The sequence below is a fragment of the Triticum dicoccoides genome, chromosome 2A (assembly GCF_002162155.2).
Source record: "Triticum dicoccoides isolate Atlit2015 ecotype Zavitan chromosome 2A, WEW_v2.0, whole genome shotgun sequence".
Taxonomy (NCBI): domain Eukaryota; kingdom Viridiplantae; phylum Streptophyta; class Magnoliopsida; order Poales; family Poaceae; genus Triticum; species Triticum dicoccoides.
Window position 1 is genome coordinate 600,463,773 of NC_041382.1, and position 22,925 is coordinate 600,486,697.

Genomic DNA, 22,925 nt, shown 5'->3' on the forward strand with positions numbered 1-22,925 from the left:
CATCGCTTTCACCACCCACAACAGGTTCATGGAGTACACCAAAATCTTCCCCACGCTTGTTTAACCAAGCCTTAACTCGCATGACAGGCATGGAGGCTGCCACTTGCTTTCTCATAAGAGTGGTTGGGTGACCCCAAGTACAAGGGTGAAATAACCTAGCAATATGTATTTCACTTGATTTGAGAACCAAGGTTTATCGATCAAGAAAGAGTTCTCACATCAAACAAAGTCACGAGGTACCTGCACAGTGCACATAAAAACAACACACTCTTCCCCCAACGTTTCAAGAAGGTTATCAAGCTTCTTGTCTAGCTAGTTACAAATGTAAATTGCACGGTACGATAGGAACTGATAGATAAATAAAATAAAATAAATGATACAACAGAAAAAGTAGTTTTATTGAAGTTTTCAATAATGAAAACAACAACTACTTACCATATGTATACCACAAATCTGCCAATTTTACCGCAAAATGGACCTAATCAAGTAGTTGCAAGCTGTGCGGTTCCTCGAAGGCTAGAATGATTAGAAAACGCGAAAATTCCCGCAATGTTTAGAAATCAAAGTGAATCTCAAGGCGAAACTAAGTTGCAAAAGTAGCTACTTCTCTATTTATTCAACGAAATTTGCATGGCCTGCAGCAAACTATTGGCGAATAAGGAACAAAACCAAAGTGGATCTTGTTGGTGTAAAACAAAAACATAAATATAGAGATATGTACACATGCTAACGAGACACATATGTTCATTTTCTTCATACCTGATTCATGTATAATCTAATACCATGGTGTATTAACCTGACATGTCATCATACATAATGAGATATATACACCATTGATCGTTGCATCCGATTTTGTAATGCGTTGCACCAATCTTGTAATGACGATATTATACACATACTCCTACATATTAAATATTACTAGAAGTATGTGCATCCGCAAAAAATAATAATATTAGAAGTATGTTCTACTACATACTTGAAAATAGTACAAATGAAATACCCGTCCAAAGTCACATGTCCTGGGTGTCCATTACAGCCTGCGAGTGGCGAGATAACATCGCACTCCAGCAGGACCCCGGGCACCGCATCCGTAAATCCTCCAGCCTCCCCTGCCCAAAATCGTAACTATCCACCACCGTCACGCCGCAGGGTGTACCGACATGCGGGCCCCGAGACCCCGACTCCAGCCCGACCTCCCTGGCGAAAGTACGAGACTACCCCGCGGTGGCAGCAGAAACAACGAGGATTTGCCCCACAGCCCTAATGCTCCCGGGATAAAACCCCACCTCCTCCCGTCACCGCGCCTCCACTAGGAGAGAGGTCGCAGACGGAACCCAACCCTCCCCTCCCCCCCAAAGAAGAAGAAAAAAGCTCGGATTCCTCCGCGATTTCCTCCTCGGCCGCCCGCCGATTCCCTGTCGATCGAGCTGTCGCGGTGCCTTGGTCGGATTCGGGACCCTCAGCCATGACGACAGACCAGCCAGTGATCAGCCTGCGCCCCGGCGGCGGCGGCGGCGGCGGCGGGCCCCGCGGCGGCCGCCTCTTCGCCCCCGCCTTCGCGGTCGCCGCCTCCGGCTCCGGCGACTTCCTCCGCCCGCACGGCGGCGGCGCCTCCGGCGTCTCCAGGGTGAGAGCTCCCGGCGCCCGATCTGGGGGGAGGGTGTTACTGTTCGATGCGGGTTCGATTGGTTTGCGGATGGGCGTGGGGAGGAGATCCAGCGGGGAAATATCGGATCTTGGCTCTAGGCCCTGCGCTAGCCTGGATGGAGCGTTTATTGTCCGAGGACGCTGCCTAATTAATCGATATGCGGGGATTTATTAGTCAGTACGCTGCTGAACGAGGTTTTAGGCTGCGATAATGCGCAAGAAGGATGCGTTTAGGTGCGTGGGGAACTGGGGATTGACGTTGGCTGCTTCTGCAGGCAACAATTTAGATTTCAGAGTATTCACTTCTGGTGCGAAGGGGTGAGGGCTATGCTCTCGGGTAGGTTTCAGCTGTCATGGCTGAGCTTTTATGTAGGATGAGGTGGGCTGTTGGCATAACCAGTGACCTCAATCAGATTCCTGGGTTTATCGCTACTTGCGCATATACCATGTTGATACTCAACACAATACTTACATGCCTAGCCAGACCAAATAAGCTGTTATACATTGGTAGAGTTTGGGTATATTCTGATTTAATTTATAGGCCTATTTTCGCTAAGATGACATGGATGCTACTCTGGTGCAGATTGGTGACTTGCATTCTGAGTCACGTGAGCGTGTTCGTTATTCAAGAGATCAACTTCTTGACCTGCGCAAGGTACATCTCTGACACTTCACACAAAGTCAGTTTTTTCATAGAATTTTTGTTGTAAATATCTTCCTTCAATATGCTATTGTTAGTATACCTTGTTATCTGGCTTTGCTGAAAGATGCCAGTAGTGTGTGGTTCGACAGGTTTGAGATGTATCGGAGAGAACTATCAAGTTTGAGTAATCCTGGATACTTTCGGCCAAGCCATGAATAGCGCATAGGCTGTGAAGTACCCCCACCCACCTGCCCGCCCACTTAGGGCCAGTTCTTTTGTGCGGCTTAAAAAATAAGCTGCCCCTCCCCAGCTTAAAAGTTAAGCTGCCCTCTAAATTTGTTGAGGCTTCTTAACTATTTATGCTAGGACTAGTTTAGAAACCCCAACGAATGAGAAACGGCTTATAGGAGAAGCTGGATAGGTAGAGGCTTATTTTATAAGCTGCCAAAAGAACTGTCCCTTAGTTCACTGATGTATGCTGTTGCCGTATGTGTACAGTCAAACTTAACCAATAATGAATTGTGTAGATTGTCAGTAGAAGACTCCTGTTTTGTATGTTTGAATGTGTGTGCTGGTATATTAGTGGAAATAGGCTGTCACTGCGAAAGTTATATGTAGAAAGGCAGTGCTATTTTGTAAGTAACATCATGAGCTTGGGGAGCATGGTTCAAGGATGGAAGTAAATTCTAGAGGCATCCCATGAAACAGGTGTGGAAGTGCACCTGTTGTTGTCAATTTGAGGAGGCAGAATACTCTGTAGCGTGCGTAACTTCTCCCTGATTAGTAGCAGTTTGATTAGTCATGTTTTATTTTGAGCCTGTGGGAAAAAAGGCTGAATTGGAAGCCAAGTTTCAAACCTATTAGGATGGTTCTCCTTTATAAGGGTGGAAACTGATAAGCAACATGCCAGCTAGAATGTGGTAAAAATAGTTCTAGATAGAGATGGGCTATCTTTCTTTGTGGACATAATTGTGCTTTCATCTTTGGTCCAGCGAACTTCAATAACTATGTGTTAGTTCTAATAGCATGCACTGATATAATATCCTTGCAGATTACTGATGTGACCGAGCAAATCTTGAGGCTTCAGCAGGAAATTGAAGCAGAGCTTCATGGTGACGATCAGAGCTGGGTTCGCAACGATTCAAATGTGAGCTCTTCATTTCCATGTGCATTGTATGTAGTTTACCTATTTTTACAATCTGTACTACAATGTTTTGCATTCTTATCAAATGATCTTCATGCTACCATATCACTAAATTTATCACAGTTCTATGCTAATTTGCACATGTGGAAGATGGAACCCTTATTGTAGTCTTTTTTGTTATGCAGGCGCAATTGCAGACACAGACACAGACACAAGTACAAGCTCAAAACCGGTTTACTGAGACAGATAATCGTGACTGGCGTGCACGCACAGAGAAACCTCCAGCACCGGCAGTTCCAGAAGAGAAGTCTTGGGACAACATTCGTGAGGTTAAAGAACAGTACAATGCAAGTGGCAGGCAGCAAGAGCAGTTTAACAGGCAAGATCAATCGAGCTCCCAGAAAGCTCAGGTACCTTCAAGACGAGCATCAGTCGTTTACTCTTTTGCTCCCTTTGACCTTTTTGTAGTAAATTTTGAATTGCTGGTTGCTTCCTTTTTGGATTGAATGCTGATTTGCATTGACTAATCAATGTTGATGTGACGTGACTCCATTCATCACATCTCAGTACAGTTGCTTGGTTTTACTGATCTGTCATACAGACAATGTTGGGATTGTTGATACAACTCAACAGTGTAGTCTGATCATGGTTCTGTTGTGCTATTATATAATTTGCTTAATTAAATATCATTCTATGCAACTATGAACATACTCCCTTTTCTAGCAACCTAGTATTCAGTAGGAAACTACATGCAGAAGTTGTGTGTTTGAATAGAAGTAAACAAGTACTCCCTCCGTCCCATAATATATTCTGTGGTGATTGATTTCATGTGTTGTTATGCTTTGTTCTATTTTTCATTACTTATTTTTCCCTACCAAGGTAGTGTTTGGCCGTATGTATATCCCTCCTTATTTTGTTCTCCAAATGTCAGGTTGGCCCACCTCCTGCTCTTATCAAGGCTGATGTACCTTGGTCAGCCCGAAGAGGCAATCTCTCGGAGAAAGACAGAGTCCTGAAAACAGTGAAAGGGTAATATTATGTTTTTCTTCTTGTTCCTGTTGACGTGGCAATTTTCATTCCTTGTTTACTAAGCATATATATTACCTAGTTTGTATTTGTCGTCTGCATGCTGTTTATCTGCTCTTGCTTGTGCAGTATACTAAACAAATTGACGCCAGAGAAATTTGATCTACTCAAGGGCCAACTGCTAGATTCTGGAATTACTACTGCTGATATTTTGAAGGTTTGATTTGTTTCTAGCTGTGTATTATAATCCCATGTCCTCTTGACTGTTCCTGGTGATTTATCCATCTTTTTCTTTTCATTCAGGATGTTATCTCTCTCATATTTGAGAAGGCTGTTTTTGAACCGACATTCTGTCCGATGTATGCCCAACTTTGTTCTGAACTCAATGACAACCTCCCGACATTCCCTTCTGAAGAACCAGGCGGTAAAGAGATTACATTCAAACGTGTGCTGTTGAACAATTGTCAGGAAGCTTTTGAAGGTGCTGACAGCCTGAGGGTTGAGATTGCAAGTTTGACTGGCCCTGACCAAGAGATGGAGAAAAGGGACAAAGAAAGGATCTTCAAACTTAGAACGCTTGGAAATATTCGTCTAATTGGTGAGCTACTCAAGCAAAAGATGGTTCCTGAGAAGATAGTTCATCACATTGTCAAGGTACACCTTGGGAAATCAACGGTACAATTATTATTCCATGAAAACGTGCCTAATCTGTTTGTTGTGTGCACTATGTAGGAGCTACTGGGGTCTGATAAAAAGGCTTGCCCTGATGAGGAACATGTCGAAGCAATTTGTCAGTTCTTCAATACGATTGGTAAACAGCTTGATGAGAACCCAAAGTCTCGCCGAATCAATGATACCTACTTCGTCCAGATTAGGGAGCTAGTCGCGAACCCTCAGTTGACCCCACGTTCCAAGTTCATGGTCCGGGATTTGATTGATCTCCGTTCTAACAACTGGGTGCCTCGCCGTGCTGAGGTAAATAAAATCAACCAAGTGCATGGACTGTGTATTCTTGCATGCAGTTGCTTTCATAGTGATTTAATGGATCGATGTTACTGCTTTGCTGTTATTATGTTGAACTATTACCTTTTATGTATAACCAGTTAACGACTGCTGCTGGGTACTGGCTCATCTCACTTTAGTAGTTTGTTGCATACTGCCAGAAGAGGCATGTCAACTTTATAGGAAAGCTGGAAGTTTTAAGATCCTAAAGGTTAACATACTAGAAGAACATACATGCATCGTGTGTACTGGCAAACCAAAAATGATCAGCATGTTGAATTGCACATTTATTGGAAATCAGTCAGACGTGCACTTTGCTTTCTACACTCAACATGCACATGCTTATAGTCAGTCAGTTAAAACCACCACATTACTTGATTATACTGTGTATAGTCTGTTCTCAAAACTAGAATGACACACTTAAGCCTTCAAACAGTTTTTCCCACTTGTATGACTTTTTTTATAGCAACTGAATCCAGCTGTATTTGTGAATCCATCCATTGTAAACTTGTGCTTGTAACTTTCAGATTAAGGCGAAGACAATCAGCGAGATCCACACAGAGGCTGAAAAGAACCTTGGATTACGTCCAGGGGCCACAGCGAACATGAGGAATGGCCGTAATGCACCAGGTGGGCCTCTTTCGCCTGGAGGTTTTTCAGTGAACCGGCCAGGAACAGGAGGTATGATGCCTGGGATGCCTGGATCTAGAAAAATGCCTGGGATGCCTGGTTTAGATAATGATAACTGGGAAGTTCAGCGTTCTAGATCAATGCCAAGAGGCGATCCGCTTCGCAACCAGGGTTCGTTGATTAATAAGGTTTCATCTATTAACAAGCCATCACCCATCAACCCCAGGCTTCTTCCTCAAGGCACTGGAGCACTGATTGGCAAGAGTGCACTCTTGGGCACCGGTGGTCCACCATCCCGCCCTTCCAGCATTACGGCTAGCCCCACTCCTTTACCAGCTCAAACTACAGCATCACCAAAACCATCAAGTGCAACTCCAGCTTCTGTACGTATTCCTGACAAAGCAGCCAGTTCTGCCAAGGTGATCCCTGCAGGGCTTGAGAAGAAGACAGCATCTCTTCTTGAGGAGTATTTTGGTATCCGTATTTTGGATGAAGCACAACAATGTATCGAGGAGCTGCAGAGTCCTGATTACCACCCTGAGATTGTTAAAGAAGCTATCAATCTTGCTCTGGATAAAGGTGCCAGTTTTGTTGACCCTCTTGTTAAGCTTCTGGAGCATCTGTACACCAAGAAAACTTTCAAGACTGAAGATCTGGAAAATGGTTGCTTGCTATATGGGTCGCTGTTGGAAGATATTGGTATTGACCTTCCTAAAGCCCCAACGCAATTTGGTGAGGTGATTGCTCGTCTGATTCTGTCGTGTGGCCTGAGATTTGAAGCCGTGGAGGGGATTCTAAAGGCAATGGAGGACACCTTCTTCCGCAAAGCAATATTCACCTCCATGACGAAAACCCTAGAAGCAGACCCAGCAGGCCAGGCCATATTGAGCTCACATGCTGCAGTAGTCGACGCATGCAACAGCCTCTCGATATAACAGCTCTTGGCAGCTCAACTTCTCAGGTGCTGTGTCTAGTGAAAATCAGCGTATGGTGTATTCTCTATAGCTTAGGTGTTTCACCGCAGAGGAACTGGGATGTGAGCAACAGCCAGTTTTGAGCTGTATATTTTTGCGAGGTCACATGAGTGTTGATTATTGTTTCGAGGACAGAAAGAAGCCATGGATTTTGGTCTCTCTGGCGACGGCGGCCTAACTCTTGCTGGAGCCTGGGAATGAACAAGGCTTTTTGGTTTTCAAATGGGATGTTTTTGTGTCTCCTCCAATGTTATTATTTCTTTTCAGTTCTTACACAATTTGTAACAATGTACTGTGGTTTTGGAGTATTCTGTCGGTTACAATATATCGTGTCAGCATTGTAGGAGTCGAAAACTGAATCTAAGATTATTTTGGCTTATTACCGTCATCCTCAGTTCTCGCTTATTGTTAGATGCTTTTTCTTGTGTTGGTAATTGATCATTGGATGCTCTTCAAATAGATTTTTGAATGCCCTTCTTATAGATTTTGAATCTATTCCTAAGTTCAATTGGATGCTTTTTCTTGTGAGATTTTTTTTCCGTTGGTAATCGATCATTAGATGCTCTTCGATTAGATTTTTGAATGCCATTGGAAGAGATTTTCAATTTGTTTCTAAGCTAAATGTGTGTGAGTTGTGAGATTAGTTCAGTTCATGTCTGTTTGTAAACCATTTCCAAACGTCAACCATCGTAAATAAAACTTGTTTGCTGGCCAAGTGCACACGAATTAATTCTTTTTGAATTGAACGTTACACATGAAGTTTTTACTCGCTTCCGAGTTCCGAGCATTGAGTGCAATTTGGAGATTATAAACATATACATATCTCTTAAACGCGGTAAAAATGACGCAAATCCAAAAATCTGGTAATAACAAAAAAAAGTACTGTAGCTGGTAAATATCGATCTCTTCCTTTTGGGGTAGGTTGAAAGAATTTATTTCGATCGGGTTTACCCTATGTTTTTGGAAGGATTCCATTTCTGTTCCAAAAAAGGATCTCTCACTCTCTGCATCGGGCTTCTCTCCCCTGCCCCTGCAACTTTTTGCTCGCTCACACCATCCACCGCCTCCGCCTCCACCCGCCGTTCCGGTAACTTTTTTTTTTGTCTCGTCTTCGCTTCCCCCCTACCGGAGATTCCTCCTGGGCTCCGCCCACTTCGTTTTCTCTCGTTTCTCGCAGGAAAGGCGCGGCTGCTGGTCTCTCTAGGGTTCGTCGGCCCGACGCTCGCCTGCGCCGGGGTGCGGCGGGGGACCCGTGCTTCTGCTTCTGCGCCGAGAGTATGGTACGGCGATCTAACCCTACTGCCGCATTATTCCCGTTTCCTCCGTTGGTACTCTGCCTCGCGTCGCGGCTCGCTGGCTGTTGTGGGGAATTTTGTTCTCCATTTCCTCCTGCCTTTGGGGGGTTAATTAATTTCTCTGGCTAGAAGAACTCGTGGTGGTTTTGCCATCGGGCAAAGTCCAGATGGCGTGTTTATGCTTCTTTTTCATCAGCGCTGCTTACTCTTTCCAAGGTCGCTGCAAATTGAGATGTGAAATTGATTGATCCTGGAAGTATAACTGCCTTTGGGGAACATGTGGAGGTTAACCGGTGATGTGGTATTGGCTTAATGGGCACCGGTGATGTGGTATTGGCTTAATGGGCACCGGTGATGTGGTATTGGCTTAATGGGCATTGGTGTTCCTTCTGTGGACCCCTGTTTGGCGCTCATCGATCCCGGAGCGTCTTCTGTATATATGCTCTGAGTAGCTTGGATTTGCATGTGAGATGTCAACCGCGGTTTGCTTGCTTTCCTAGGAATTTTGATTCATCATTCTCATCTCTGTGTGGAGTGTATGATACCTTGTTGGATGGTTATCTAGTGTTCTCGTGTCCTGTGCCCTGGTTGAATCGGACTATCCGAGTGTGCTCGACGTGGTGCTTGGCAGCTTTTGTTCAATTCGGTTAGGAAGACCCTGGGTGGCTTTGCTGGTCGCAAGGCCCAAAGGCGCATATATGTTACTTGGAAGCAATTAACAGTGCTCTTTAGGGCTCATTCTTTCTTTCAAAGTAGTGTGTCAATGATAATCTGGAAATAACTTCTATCTGAGAACTGGTGGAAGATAAATAATAAAGTGGTACCTGCCATGATGTTCGGTCTGTAAACTCTTGTTGGTGTACATCGGTCCCCAGCTGTTCTGGGTGCCTGGACAATAATTGTGCTTATCCCGTTTCAAAACTGACTTGCTCACCAGCACTTTTTTATGCAAAGTTTAGCACCCCAGATCTTATTTATGGCCTGTTGCACTTAGCTATGCAGAGGCCAGCTGTGAAATCTTTTGCTTTTATTGCCTTGATGATCATTTCGAGTCAACAAAATCTCCCTTCATTGAAAATAAAAGATCTTATTTGTGACATTATCACAGGCTGGAAGGCACACCATTGTTCTCGTGCAACCATCTCCAAACAAAGCGTCCAGAACTTTTATGGACTTCAGTTCACTCAACCAAGCCCTGGATGGTTAGTGTTCTCTCATGCATGCGGCTTGAAATATTAATGCAATTATGTGAATAAATTTTACTTTGCTGTCTGATTGTGCATGTGTTGTTGACTATGAGTTATCATGGGATTCTGAAGATATGCTACTGCTTTGCATATAGACAGTTCATCTATTCCTTGCTTCAGCTCTATAGAAATAGTCATCAGCCATCATCATCTAGTAGAACTTGGACTGAACGTTCAGGAATTCAATTTATAATGTTGTTTACTGTCACCAGTAACCTTCGTGGTTGGCATTTTACAGTGTGCACTGTGCCAAATGTTTCAGAAAACTGAAGTGATATCTGTCTAATGTTTAGGCGAGACAGACCATTAGTATGCTTAAATGTTTAATGAAACAAGATCTCATTGTTCAAAATGTTCAATAACAGTTGAAATGACCATTGATGTATGCAAATTATCACATGGTTTGGGAGTCACATAACAACAAATCACAGGATTTTGCTGGCCTTTTAGATATATGTACAAATTGTGCACCTGCATTTTTCATCAGTGTCTTGGGAAGCAGCAAAACGTCCCCCACTGTGCCCATTGTCAGGAGCGCACACATGATCCAAAGCCTCATCCGTCGTGTCCCTGCTCAGATTCTGCATAGGTCACCATGCCGCTGTGAGGAAGAAGAGAAGCGCTGCTTTGACCGTTGTTGGTATACAAGGAAAATAAATCATGCGAGGGAGGAAAGAGAACGTGTACTGGTAGTTATTGCCCTGGCCCATGATAGATGCAGGCCATTGTGGGGTTGTGTACCTATTCGGCTATTCGTGCATGCAGTGACCTGGATGGCATATTTTTTTAGACGAAAGGCATCTCAATTATGATGCCCGGTCTATAGAACACCAAAGGTTCAAAAATCTTACAATCCAACAAAAAGGTAAAGGGCTGGGGTTACCAGCTTACAGAAACAAACACACTAGCAGAGGCACTAGAACAGGGCCTGAAAACCCAAGAACCAACAGGGCAGGAAACAAAAACCACTTCAGATCACATCTATCATGCGCCGCTTGGGTCCTGGTGAGGTGTCGATTCCTGCTTCAGCCTGGTAATCTGTGCCTGAATACACAATCTTGTCTTCTTGATCTCCTCCTGTGTCCTCAGTTCCTCCCCTTCCACAGAGGCATCCACTTCTGCAGGTGAATCATCGAAGCAAACAAGTAGTCAGAAGGATGAATATTAGACTTCTTCTCAAAGATCATCTTATTTCTCATTTTCCAGAGCGCCCAAAATTGGACAGAAAGAACTATCCAGATAATCCTAAAACTATCCCCTCCCCCTCAGTGAAGCTAATAAACTCTCCTCTATTACTAGGCCACCACCAGTTAAACATCTCATTCAAACAACTCCACACAAACCTAGCAGTAATGCACTGGAAAAACATGTGGTCCGCGTCCGCAGGTGCTCCGCAAAGTCCACACATCCCATTTCCTGGGCATCTCCTTTTTTGCAATTGGATCCTCGAAGGAAGTTTATCCAACAAGAGTTTCCACACGAGATTCTCATAGGAAGTTTAACTTCTCCAGAACTCCTTTTCAAATTAATGTACCCCTTTTCCTGCAGGATAAGCTTTTTGTGCATAGAACTAGTTGAATAAGTTCCAGATTTGTGCAAATTAATGTACCCCTTTTCATAGGAAGTTTAACTCCCCTAAAACTCCTTTTTGTGTAAGACGCCAGGAGCTAACCTCATCCTCTCCTCTGAAATCAGTACCAGCAATCTCAGCTAACAAAGTAAGCCACAGATTTGACTTCACCTCATCCAAGTTCGTCCTAAAGGGGACAAACCATTCCCCTGAGGCTCGAGCTTCAGAACCCTGAGATCTGGGTCACATCATTTGCTGAAAAGAGCTGGAAAGCGTTTGCAGTAGGGATCATTTCCTAACCACAGATCATTCCGAATGGAAGTTCTCTCCCCATTTCTCACATGATGTGTAGTTCCCATGTCTGGAAGATGTTTAACTTTGCTCACACTTCCCCAAAATTGAAAAGAGTTATTACTAGCAGCCCCACAATTAACAACATTTCAGATATTTAGCATTGATAAGAGGCATCCATAAAGGGCTCACCTCTTGCTGAATTACTAGCAGCCCCACAATTAACAACATTTCAGATATTTAGCATTGATAAGAGGCATCCATAAAGGGCTCACCTCTTGCTGAATTTTCCAAACCACTTCAAACTCAAAGCTACATTCATGATCTTGGTGTTAAGAATCCCCACGCCCACAGATTCTTTTGGAGTACAAACTTTCCCAATCAACCATATGGTGTTTGAAGATCTTCCCAGGCCCCTGCCAGAAAAATCTGGACTGTCCATCTTACCATGCACCCCATCCTGTAAGGCTGTAACAAATATAAGCCCATCAAGAACATTGGAGAAGCTGATAAGCAAGAGTTGGTCAAGACAATCCCCCCCTCCCCTGAGGTAAGAAATTTCCCTTGCCAAGTATCTACCATATGAGCCATTCTATCAACCATCCCTTGCAGATCAGCAACAAATAGTAATGGTCAGAAATAGTAATTCCCAGATAAGTCATGGGCGAGGAACCCAGAGCACAGTTAATCAAGTTTGCTACCCTCCACTGTTCCTAGATATGACGTTCCAACACAAAAACTTTACTGTTATGGTAATCTATCTTCATCCCTGACATCCCCTCAAAACTGTACAGGAGAAACTTAATAGGAGTATTGATTATGTCAAGATCAGTCTTCAGAAACAGCAACGACTTGTCATCAGCATACTGTAAATGAGAGACCCCCCCGCCCCCCAGGTATAAGATGGTCAACAAGCCAATGGATGTGGCCAGCTTAGCAGCATTGAGCATAGTGGAGAGACTATCTACCACAAAATTGAAAAGAATAGGTGACAAGGGGTCTCTCTGTTCCATTACAAAAAAAAGATTCCTTGCTCCTCATCTACTATATCTAAATAGCTAGCCCCCATTACTAGGAATTCTCTTGCTTCTCCTTCAGCCACATCACCTAAATTGATTTAGCCGTTGGATATACTCGATCAGACTACAATAGCCATTGGATCTACCCATTAAGATCCACCAACGCATGCATGCAGAGCATGTAGTAAATGATGCCTAAGGAGTGTTTTAATCAATAAAAAAACTGATGCATGCATGCAACTCATACTCGGGTGCTAGCACTATGAAAGAAAGTGACGCATGCATGCATATTTGTTTTGTTTTCGTCCAATTCTGCACTTATACATAGAGATGTACATTTATTTATTTAAAAATATTGATAAACATATTATCTTGCTATAAGAGAAATTGTAAAGACACTAGCTAGGTTGATTAGTTCAGCCTAATTTTATTTCATACAAACTCCCGGAGCAACGCCCGGGGCATTCTTCTAGTTAATGTTAATAGCTGTTTTACCGCCCATCTTAGTGATAACATTCGGAAGTGTGATAGGCCTAGATTGCTTGGAATTTTAGGAATTAAAGTAAGCACCCCAAACTTTATCCTGTGAACCTGTAGAGTCCCCCTATGCAGATCATGAAAAATGTGCATCACCAGAGGTTTCAAGTTCCCCTAATTTTTTCCAAAAAACAGGATAGAGAACCCATCAGGGCTGGGTGCAGAATTGATGTTCATCAGCTTAATTGCAAACTCCACTTCATCTTCAGTAAAAGGTGTACACAGTTCTAGATTTTCTGATTCAGAGACTCTCATATTTTTCCCCATGCTTCGGCAGCCAACGACATGCCACCTCTAGGTTCAGCCCCAAACTGCCTCTTGTAGAAGTCATAGATATGGTCAGGGAGCTCCTGTTTAGCACTAATCACCTTTTCCCCATCAATGAATTGAAGAAAAGATAGAACACTTTCTTCTCCCAGTAAGCTGTCTTACAGTCACCCTGAACAATCCATTTCTCTCTCCCTCTTTGCTGCCAATAAGCTTCTTCTGCTTTATAAATACCGATCAACTCCTGTTCCAAGCTGCCATTCCCCAGCAGAGTGTCCAGAACTATTAAGAACACCGTCTTTCCTAACTTTTACTTCTCTCCCAAAATTAGGTCCCCAATCCCTCAGAAATTTTCTAAGCTCAATAGAACAGAAGTTCCAGTCATCCAACGCATTCCACCTCCTATGTTGCCGATTTAAGAATTCTCCTCATTTATAAATAACCCAATCTTTAAAACCCTCTAGTAGCCATTGTTTTTCAAAGAACCTTTTGTGACCATTGTGACCATCTAACTCAGAATATAGAGGTAAAGGGAACCAATTCTGGTCACAACTTGCAAGTTACAAAGGGTGAACATGGCTCCTAATCACAAGATATCAACACTCTATCCAACACACATCTAACATAATCTAATTGCTCGTTAGTCCAAGTAAATCTAGCTTTTCCCCCTAGATAACTATCAGATTCAAATTAGCACTACAAAAATTAAACAGATCAATTAATCTCTGATTGATACCCCCTCACCCCAATAATAATGGGCACATTGGAACCTCTGATTTATTTTCAAGCCCCTCTACAACCTGATCACTAGGGCCATACACCAGAATTAGCTCCCATTTTCTTCAGGCCCTGTTTGGATTACCGTTTTCTTTTAAATACACCTGTAAAACATACACGTCTCCACTGACCGGTTTTGTTTCCAGCCGGAAAACACTTGTGTCCGGTAAGATACACTTATAAATTTAGTACCTCCGTATTAAATTACACCGATACCAAGCGCGGCCTCAGGGCATCCCTTTGGAACGGTAACATGCTAAGGAAATATCTCGCCTTTGAAATGTTACCTACTTCAAAAAGATCATCATTAACTCCAGCTAGGATCCTCCCCGGATCACCCATGAGCTAAGCACCACACAAACTGGTGGGTTCCCTGGAATACAGTAGGTACAGCAAAACCGTATCTGCACTGCAACTGCACTTATTTGCGTTCATTTCTTTAGCTACCGTCATTGTAGATCTTCATATGGACAACCAGATGCTTTTCTTTGATTGAAGCAAGTCCTGTGTATTTGCGTTCATTTCTTCAGCTACTGTCTTTGTAGAGCATAATATGGTTAACAGGTTGTTCTTCTAAACGACAGGTATCTGTGCCCGTTATGAAAAGAAAATCATGGATATCAACCCGATGGCCAGGAACTTCACTTATGACATCACAGACCTGTACAATTTCATCGATGGCCTAGCGGACATCAGTGCCCTAGTGTGAGTACAATTTCGCATTAACTTTCAAAGCGCTGAATCACAAAAGCAAAACAACTAACCATGCTGTGGTCTGCCCCTGCAGGTATGATCATCAACTTCAAGCTTTTCTGCCGTACGACAGGCAGTGGATAAAACAGAAGATGTTCCAGCACCTCAAGAACCAGGCACGGCAGTAGCCAGCCGCTGGTTCTGATTAACAAAAGCAAGTGTACAAGGTGGTATATCTGTCTGTTGTCTGTAGTTTCGGGTTGGTGTGAGAGATCTAGGGTTCATGTGCTAATTGTGTAAGAGAGAAGATGATCGATTTGCTTGGCTATTTGCCATTTCTGATGCGACACTGTAGTATAAATGGAAGGCTTCTGCCTGTGTGTGTCTGACCATGAGTGGATGAACGATTAGTATGATAATAAATCGATCACTTTGTCTTCAAATTTGGCAACACTTGCCCTCATTCGAATTTCAGTTATTCAGTGAGCTTGGGAAATGAACTTATGTGTCAAGATAGAAACTCTTATGCAAAGTCAATTCTTCCACATAACATACGCTAGATCTGTACTTCGTCTTTTTACCGTCAACTCTGCCATCCAAAAAATGAGGTAAAGAGAAGACGGCTTTCACCAACAAATTCTGCCAGTGCCTGTGATATACAGGGTTGGTAGATGCACAGGCCCTGGGGAGGGGTGAGTGTAGAATATGCAGAGCACCACATGTACTGAAATACTAGCACTTCACACCTACAAAGGACAACATTCTCAAAACGCCAAACTTTCAACCATAACCTTGGTGAAAGTTACAGGAAAAGAATATGGTAATCAGGGATGATTACCATATTTGTTGATAGAGAAGGAGATGAAATTACTGTTTTAACTCAACTGAAGAGAGCAGGAAAGAAACAATGGATAGGGAAAAAAGAACTGCTCAACACAATAATTGAACGGACTGATATTTGTATTATTCTATCTTGTTTTACATTAAGAAAAGAAAGAAGAAGAATCTCGCAAAAAAGAAAGAAAGAAGAAAATGTATGCTTCACTTGCTACTCAGCTGCTTTTACCTATACAAAATACAGATAAACAGGCGGTAAGAAATTGTGTACATTCCTAGCAACAGCTACCGAAACGTATAATCAGATGGTCGGGGCCTAAATGAATCATGAATCAACCCTCTTACGAAAAAGATGATCACCCAACTGTTCTGTTCGTGTTCATCAGTGGGATCAACTCTACATCCCCTCCTACATCATCAGTCACTTTGATTCTCTCATCTTGAACATCCTCAACGGGAGGATGACAACCTGAATCATCCGCAACAAGGACGGAAAACTCAACACTGCCTGATCCATCCTTGACAGGTTCTGTAGATTCGTCATCATGGAGCATCTCCGCAGGAAGGAGTGTCGAGTTCTGGTCGCTTTGAGGAACAAGAAACAGTAGCATCAGCGGAAGCAGCCTCGAGATGTTTCTGATCAATACAACTGCCCAAAGGTTAGTGAACTCCGATCGAGTCACATTCAGCGTGTGCAGCAGCAGGCCACCCCACCAGGCAGACATAAGCAGCCCCACATTTTGTATAGACATGAGCAGCGCATAAAAGGTTCCTTTGATGCCCGGAGGGCAAAGCTTGGAGCAAAGCACTAGAACCGGCATCCACTGGAGTTTGCCTATCATCACAGAAACGCCGCAGTCGATCACAGCGAAAACGTAGTCTGGTATGCCGATTTTCGTGTTTAGTCGGGTCACTAGCGCTAGGTCAAGCATTCCTGTCAGGCTTGACAGCACCTGACCCCATAAAAGCATGCTGCGGAAATTGTAGTCCTTCAGAGCACTTTGGTATAGCACAACTCCGAGTAGTGAACCCACTGCACCGACTGCATAGATCACACCGATAAATTCCTGTCACAATGCAAATGTTCTGTAAGTTTCTCCGGCAACAAATGAGTATCATAAATCTCGATGTAGCCTATATAGCACATCCATGCAATTTTTTATCATATATTACACGGTAAAGGGTTAGGATCTGATTGAGACTGCTATTTTGGAACATTTGAGCAGATTGGCAGAGGCCATCTTCAGAAGCTTATTAGTCGAATTTGAATGTACATTGCTTTAGCAATATTAAGGTAGTGCACAAATACCATGTTCATCTACTTATGGAAGCTGCATAAATAAATTATGTTGCATCAAAGTGGCATCTAGCTGTCTTCCAGCCAGAGAGTTCTGGCCAGATAACCAGATTGGCTTCTAACAGAAACACCACCTGCCTATAGAGATTTAACCATTAATAAATAAATAAATAAATTATGTTGCATCAAAGTGGCCAGGGCGCCAGGCATCTGTATGAAACACCACCTGCCTATAGAGATTTAACCATTGATGCCATGTTTTTATCTTTTAGATTCCTAGTCAGTGATGATGATATGTGCACACCTCAGAAAATCCTGGTCCAGTTAGTCGATCTGTGTACCATTAGAACATTCCTCCTTGGATGTCCAGGCTTAGATTGAGCGAAACATATATGTACAAACATGGGCGCCAGATTTCAGGGCACTTCAGTGTTGTCCCCATTGTCTGAATTGCTTTGTAGAACTTCTTATGAACCTGATTTAGCAAAGGCCTTAAATGTCATTAGTGTGCAAAGACAACCCAACAAAAAGGTTGAGTCTGCTGTCTGACCTGCTTGTAACTGAAGTTTGTCACTCGGCTCTCCTTCAGGAGAATCCCAGCTGAGAACACCAGTGCTGAGGGGATGCTCAACAAGCCAAGAGCCCCCTTCAAACATCAAGCACAAGGCATATCATTCGCCGAGAACATCGAATTCGCATGTCGCGGCATGTGAGGAACAAGGATTGATAGCATATTAGCTTAACAGGAGACCCAACAGACCTGGGCGCCCATGGAGTGGACAAGAAGGCCGCTGATGGAGTACCCAATCAATGAGCCAAATGAGGAGCAAAACCCACACAAGCTCTGCATGTCGGCCGCCAGCGGCGGGTGTGTTATGCTGTTCTGCGCAACCAGGGCGTCCAGCGTCACGTCAGCTATCGCCGCGCCTGCGCTCTGCGCCGTCAGGGCTAGGACCGCCGGTATGAGCCCCAAATTGCTTTGCAGGGAGATCATAAGCATAGACGTGGCGCCAATCACGCCTGCATTAACATCAGAGAACTGAGCATCAGGATACCAACCATGAAAATGATGTCGAGTCTGCCTATTTGTGTGTGTGTGTGTGTCAGTGTGTGTGTGTGTGTGTGTGTGTGTGTGTGTGTGTGATGGAATCAAGAGGTGATCCCCAAATATTTTTCACCTGCAAGAAGGAAGTAGGGGCGGCGGCGGTACCCGGCGACGGGCACGACGTCGGTGAGCAGGCCCCAGATGGGCTTGACGACCCACGGCGAGTCGACAATGCCCTGGTAGAACTGCGCCGCGGACGGCTGGAGGCGCAGCACGTCCTTGCTGTAGTACGCGGCGGCGACCACCCCGACGGCGTTGCCCACGCCCTGGCAGGCCCCGTAGACGGCGAAGACGGCGAGCACGAAGCTCCAGTGCAGCTCGCGGGAGAGCCGCCGCAGCCAGCGGAAGGGGGAGGCGACGCCGCATTCGGCGCTGCCGTCGCGGGGACCACCGTCGGCGCCGGCGCCGCCAGCTTCTTGGAGTGGCCCGCCCTCCTTGGCCTCGGGATCCATCATAGGAACAGCAGCCCTCGAGGGGCAATTTCTTCTGAGGCTTCTTGGGGATCTGCGGCGAAGCCACCGGGAACCGCGCGGCAGGAATGAGAGCCGCGGCGACCGGGCGGTTGGCCGCCGGCAGAGGCCGACGAGCACGAGACGCATATATTTGCTTGGTGAGCAGACTGGCTAGCACAGTAGCTGAGCACGAGGCGAAGTGTTCGATGGCTTTACCCAAGTTCGCGGTGTTTGGTTTGACTTCGACAGTTCGTCGACTTGCAACTTGTTTCTACACTACGAGAAGAAACGCTCGTGTCGTCGAAAAATCAGGGCGTTCTGCAGACACAGACGCCGGAGTTCATCAGTGGGAATCTCCGAGAGGAAGAGGAAGTGGAAGGGAAAGGGAAGGGCCGTGATGATTTCCTGATTTGATTTGCCGGCGGTAAGCGACGGTGATATTGAAAGGCATTCACTCGCTATCAACAGATGATCCATGAAAAAGGATCACACGTGATGTCACATTCTTGGCTATTGCTTTGCTTTGATTATTATAAAATGGGTCCACTAGAACACCCTCATGGGAGCCCCCCTACGAGGATGATGTGACGAGGGCGAGTCTTCCTCTCACGATGAAAACGGTGTCATCTACACTACACGTTGCTTAACCTTCTTATTTACGTGCCTCGAGAAAGTGAATACAGTTGTTGTAAATTCTTTCGCCATTGGACGATATGAAAGGCCCATTGTTGTAAAGAGGGGTTCGGTGCTTAGAATCATTGCAAAAGTCATATCATTTGTTTTGATGTCATCACAATCATCAAAATAAATGACATGACCATAGCAATGGGTTCAAGCATCAAACCCCTCTTTGCAAACAAAGGTTTTACATACCATCCAACTTACCGAAAGTGCCTACAACTAGTGTAAACACACCCTGAAGCCACATAAACAAGAAGGACGGGTACATATGGACCACACTATTTCAACATGAGAAGAAGACTCACCCTCATCCTCACACAAGACCTCTAGTGCGGAGACCCTGGTATTCTTTGGTAAGCAACTGACAGTACCAATTAAAGCCGCCCAAGTGAGGGTGGTTTAGTAGATCCATTTTAATGAAAGCATTGGTCATGGGTTGAAGAGCATCGTCATACTCTCAGGCAACGGCTGGACCACCCTGGACAACCAGATGTCTGCAACAAATCTAAGATTATATCAATCAAAATAGCAACCACTTCTTGAAACCCAGGTTACATGAGTAACTTAGCAAGGATAGACTACAAAGTACATATAAAGATTAACAATAGATATTAGCATGGGTAACCCCGTCTTTGTGACTACCTAACCAAAATTGGGCACTTTTTTTGTGGCTTTGTGCATCGGTTCTATGTAGGGCCCGGGGGCAATATATCTCTACCCCCATCTAAAAAGTAAAAACTGATGGATGTGAGAATAATGATAATAGGCAAAGCCAGGGCAGATATTCAAGTTTGTTGGTATGCTCACCTCTGTAAGTGCATCTAGTGCCACTCATAGTTGGTTTTGGAGTATTGACGACAAACTTGGTTGAGGGACTAATGTGTTTGTGAGAATTGTAGGATAAAACATGTAGTAGTCACTCATTGATTCAGTTTACCTACCAGAGATGACCCCCAAAAATGTGTGAAGACATTGAAGACAATGGTGGTCTGTGAAGAGATTCACATTAAAGACTATGACATGAGAAGATATCGTATGAAGACTATGGAGCACGAAGACATAATTTTTGTAGCGACCCGACCTCAGACGGTCAAGTCTCTGTGCTTAAGTGTCATCCTTGGATCGGTATGCTGACACACACAGTACTCGAGGATTTATAACAGAGGTAAATGACATGTATGAAATAACGTAAATACTATTACCTCAATCCAAATAGCGGAAGTAACAATAAGGTTGTGGATTCCCATCAACACCAACGACAAAGTTGAGTGTAGAAATCGTAACCCTAACGTATCACTTACTCGTCGTAAGAAGTCCTGCAACATGAGACGTTGCAGCCACAAAGGGTCAGTACATTGAATGTACTGGCAAATTCACACCAGAGGATAATGATGAATAATAGCTATCACTACATGCATATTTGGCTAGTGGAAAAGCTCTAGGGTTATAATGTTTTTGCAAAAAGCCAATTTTTTCCTACAACAAAGGAATATAATTTATTTAACTACAAAGTTGGTTAAAAATATTGAGAAGGTTCCTCCAACTCAATTCCAAATTAACATCAATAACCCAACAAATTATTTAAGTAACGTGATGAGATCAATATGATAATCCAAGTAACAGAGACTCAAGATGTCCTTAACCGGGGACACGGCTAACCATGATTAGTTTATACACTTTGCGGAGGTTTGCGTACTTTTCCCCACAAGACTCGATCTTCTTCGTTGGATTTCTTGCACTACATGATGTTTGAGAAACGGATGACCGAGACACAATCTTTCAGAAGCATTAACTCTCTACTCCGGATAGACTATACCACATACAACCCAACTACCTGCTGGTCTATCTCTTCAAGAGCTTCATGCAACTTACTCAACTATGCTAGAGTCTATAATAGCTTGTGGCTGCACACGGAAGTTTCTAGCATGAATAATCTTGTTATCCCTTTGAGCCTGGGTGGCATTTTGATCACACGGGTCCTCCGGGATCCCCTTGGGCAAGCACTAGGTTCTCCAGGTGCTCCAACCAATCCACCCAGATGTGTATTAAAGTAACCACCTTAAGTTGGACCATTAATTAACAATCTCACATCTGTCATGGATACACTCAAACCCAATCCACGTCTACGAACATAGCATAGCAGTATAAGCATAACGTAGAAGTAACTCCCAAGGGTTTGATATAAAGGACAATAGGTTCTACCTCATCAACTACTTCCCAATACCCACATGTTATCAATCCTACTCATGCAATGTTTGAGGGTGAAACTAATGCATAAAAAATGGGTATGAAAGGGATATGATCAAAGTGTGAACTTGCCTTGTACTGTTGATGAAGATGATTCACACTCATAACTCTTGATAGTTCTACTCGTCACACTCCGTTCAATCTATCGTGAGCAAGTAATAGTAACCACACATAAGCAATCACTCAAAAGATCGGGAAGAACGAAGAAGATAGTTCGAAAAACATCAAAACCAACAAATAACTCTTGCAACATAAAACAATTTCTAACAATACCAAAATTATCTGAATTTGGCCTTATCATAAAGTTTAAATCAAGAGCTTCGATCTGCAAAAAGAATCAACTAAATCAGAGTTATAAAACTCAAGTTATGAACAAAAAAAGTTTGAATACAAATCTGTTTGAATTCAAATTTTAGAACTTTCAAAAACATGTTTAAGTTGTTTTACTGGATAGAGGAGATCGTAACGAAGAAGTGGGCGTTGGTTTCATCTAATTTGGATGAACGAGTAAAATGTTATGGCTATTTAAAAAATCAGGGCCAAACTGTTTTACGAAAGAAAAATAGCTACGGCTAAAATTTTTTTAGGTCTAATGCATAAATACAGAGACTAATTGGTAATATAATTATTTTATCGTACTAGTCTAGAAATAATAAACTACGGAAGTATAAAAAAGGGATACCTTTATAAGGCAGAGAAAAGATGACTTTGGAGAGAAGAGACAATTTTCAGAAGTCGCGCCGGAAAGGAGAAATATATTTTTCATAAATGAATCTAGTCAAACCAAAATATTAATTTAACCCGAATCAAATGCTTTTTGAAGACTCTATATGTCTATATTTATAGGTAGAAAAGAGGTTTAAGAGTCAGAGGCTATGCAATGTGGGACTAAACGTAGACAAAAATATACGAAACAAAGAGAGGAGGTGCGCCATGGCCAAAAGGCCTTTAGGCGGTTCGGCCGGCCGCGCACACCGCAATTTTTTTTGAGCAATTGAAAAGAAAAGAGAGAAAAAAACTATGAAAAGAAAAAATATGGGGAAGGAATATGGCCGGCTGGGCCTGGCCCATATAGGGAAAAAAAGATAGGATGCCCACTGGTACTATGATGCGCACGTGCGTAACATTTAGGGACGGGCTGCACGTACAATTTTTTTATTAAAATAGAAACAGAAGAATAGTCTGAATAAATAAAAATGAAATAAAAACCTTATATAGGCATATTATATATCAAAATTTTCAGAAAAGTATTTTCTACAATATGAACATTTTTTTTCAAGTCATATAAAATCAAGAAAAATTCAAATAATTGAAAGAGTGCCACTGCCCTACTAAAATCCAATAAAAATCATTTTAGAAATACCAAAATAATTTCAAAAATATTTCTCTCCAATTTTATGATGTAGGGTATCATGTTACCCTATTTTCCATATATTTTATTTCTGGAGAAAAATAATTTGAAAAAAAATCCAAATAACTCCAAACTGAAAATAATTTCCAAAAGGACTTTAAATTTGATCCTTTTAAACTCCCAACTCATATTT

The 22,925-nt window shown here is 43.2% G+C and overlaps 2 protein-coding genes and 1 pseudogene across 2 annotated transcripts; 2 read left to right on the forward strand and 1 right to left on the reverse strand.

Moving 5' to 3' along the window:
* Nucleotides 1–1,318: 1,318 nt before the first annotated feature.
* On the forward strand, nucleotides 1,319–7,469 carry LOC119355624 (eukaryotic translation initiation factor-like). The gene is made up of 9 exons (XM_037622452.1): nucleotides 1,319–1,627; nucleotides 2,231–2,302; nucleotides 3,342–3,437; nucleotides 3,620–3,844; nucleotides 4,366–4,463; nucleotides 4,590–4,677; nucleotides 4,764–5,114; nucleotides 5,193–5,435; nucleotides 5,990–7,469. Exons 1-9 carry the CDS (start codon nucleotides 1,466–1,468, stop codon nucleotides 7,025–7,027), a joined length of 2,373 nt encoding a protein of 790 aa, XP_037478349.1. The 5' UTR covers nucleotides 1,319–1,465; the 3' UTR covers nucleotides 7,028–7,469.
* A 583-nt stretch (nucleotides 7,470–8,052) lies between these two features.
* Nucleotides 8,053–15,225, forward strand: LOC119355625 (enhancer of rudimentary homolog). Its single transcript, XM_037622453.1, has 5 exons — nucleotides 8,053–8,153; nucleotides 8,244–8,346; nucleotides 9,470–9,563; nucleotides 14,654–14,774; nucleotides 14,857–15,225. The coding sequence occupies exons 2-5, from the start codon at nucleotides 8,344–8,346 to the stop codon at nucleotides 14,948–14,950; spliced, it is 312 nt and encodes a 103-aa protein (XP_037478350.1). The 5' UTR covers nucleotides 8,053–8,153; nucleotides 8,244–8,343; the 3' UTR covers nucleotides 14,951–15,225.
* A 491-nt stretch (nucleotides 15,226–15,716) lies between these two features.
* Nucleotides 15,717–18,855, reverse strand: LOC119355626 (annotated as a pseudogene).
* Nucleotides 18,856–22,925: the final 4,070 nt, after the last annotated feature.

What these genes read in the sequence shown, in the direction of transcription:
- LOC119355624 (XM_037622452.1), top strand. Translation starts at nt 1,466, where the DNA reads ATGACGACAGACCAGCCAGTGATCAGCCTGCGCCCCGGCGGCGGCGGC. An exon ending in AACTTCTTGACCTGCGCAAG is followed by an intron (nt 2,303 to 3,341) that starts GTACATCTCTGA and finishes ATATCCTTGCAG; the next exon opens with ATTACTGATGTGACCGAGCA. An exon ending in TAGTTCATCACATTGTCAAG is followed by an intron (nt 5,115 to 5,192) that starts GTACACCTTGGG and finishes TGCACTATGTAG; the next exon opens with GAGCTACTGGGGTCTGATAA.
- LOC119355625 (XM_037622453.1), top strand. An exon ending in ACTCAACCAAGCCCTGGATG is followed by an intron (nt 9,564 to 14,653) that starts GTTAGTGTTCTC and finishes TCTAAACGACAG; the next exon opens with GTATCTGTGCCCGTTATGAA. An exon ending in GCGGACATCAGTGCCCTAGT is followed by an intron (nt 14,775 to 14,856) that starts GTGAGTACAATT and finishes CTGCCCCTGCAG; the next exon opens with GTATGATCATCAACTTCAAG.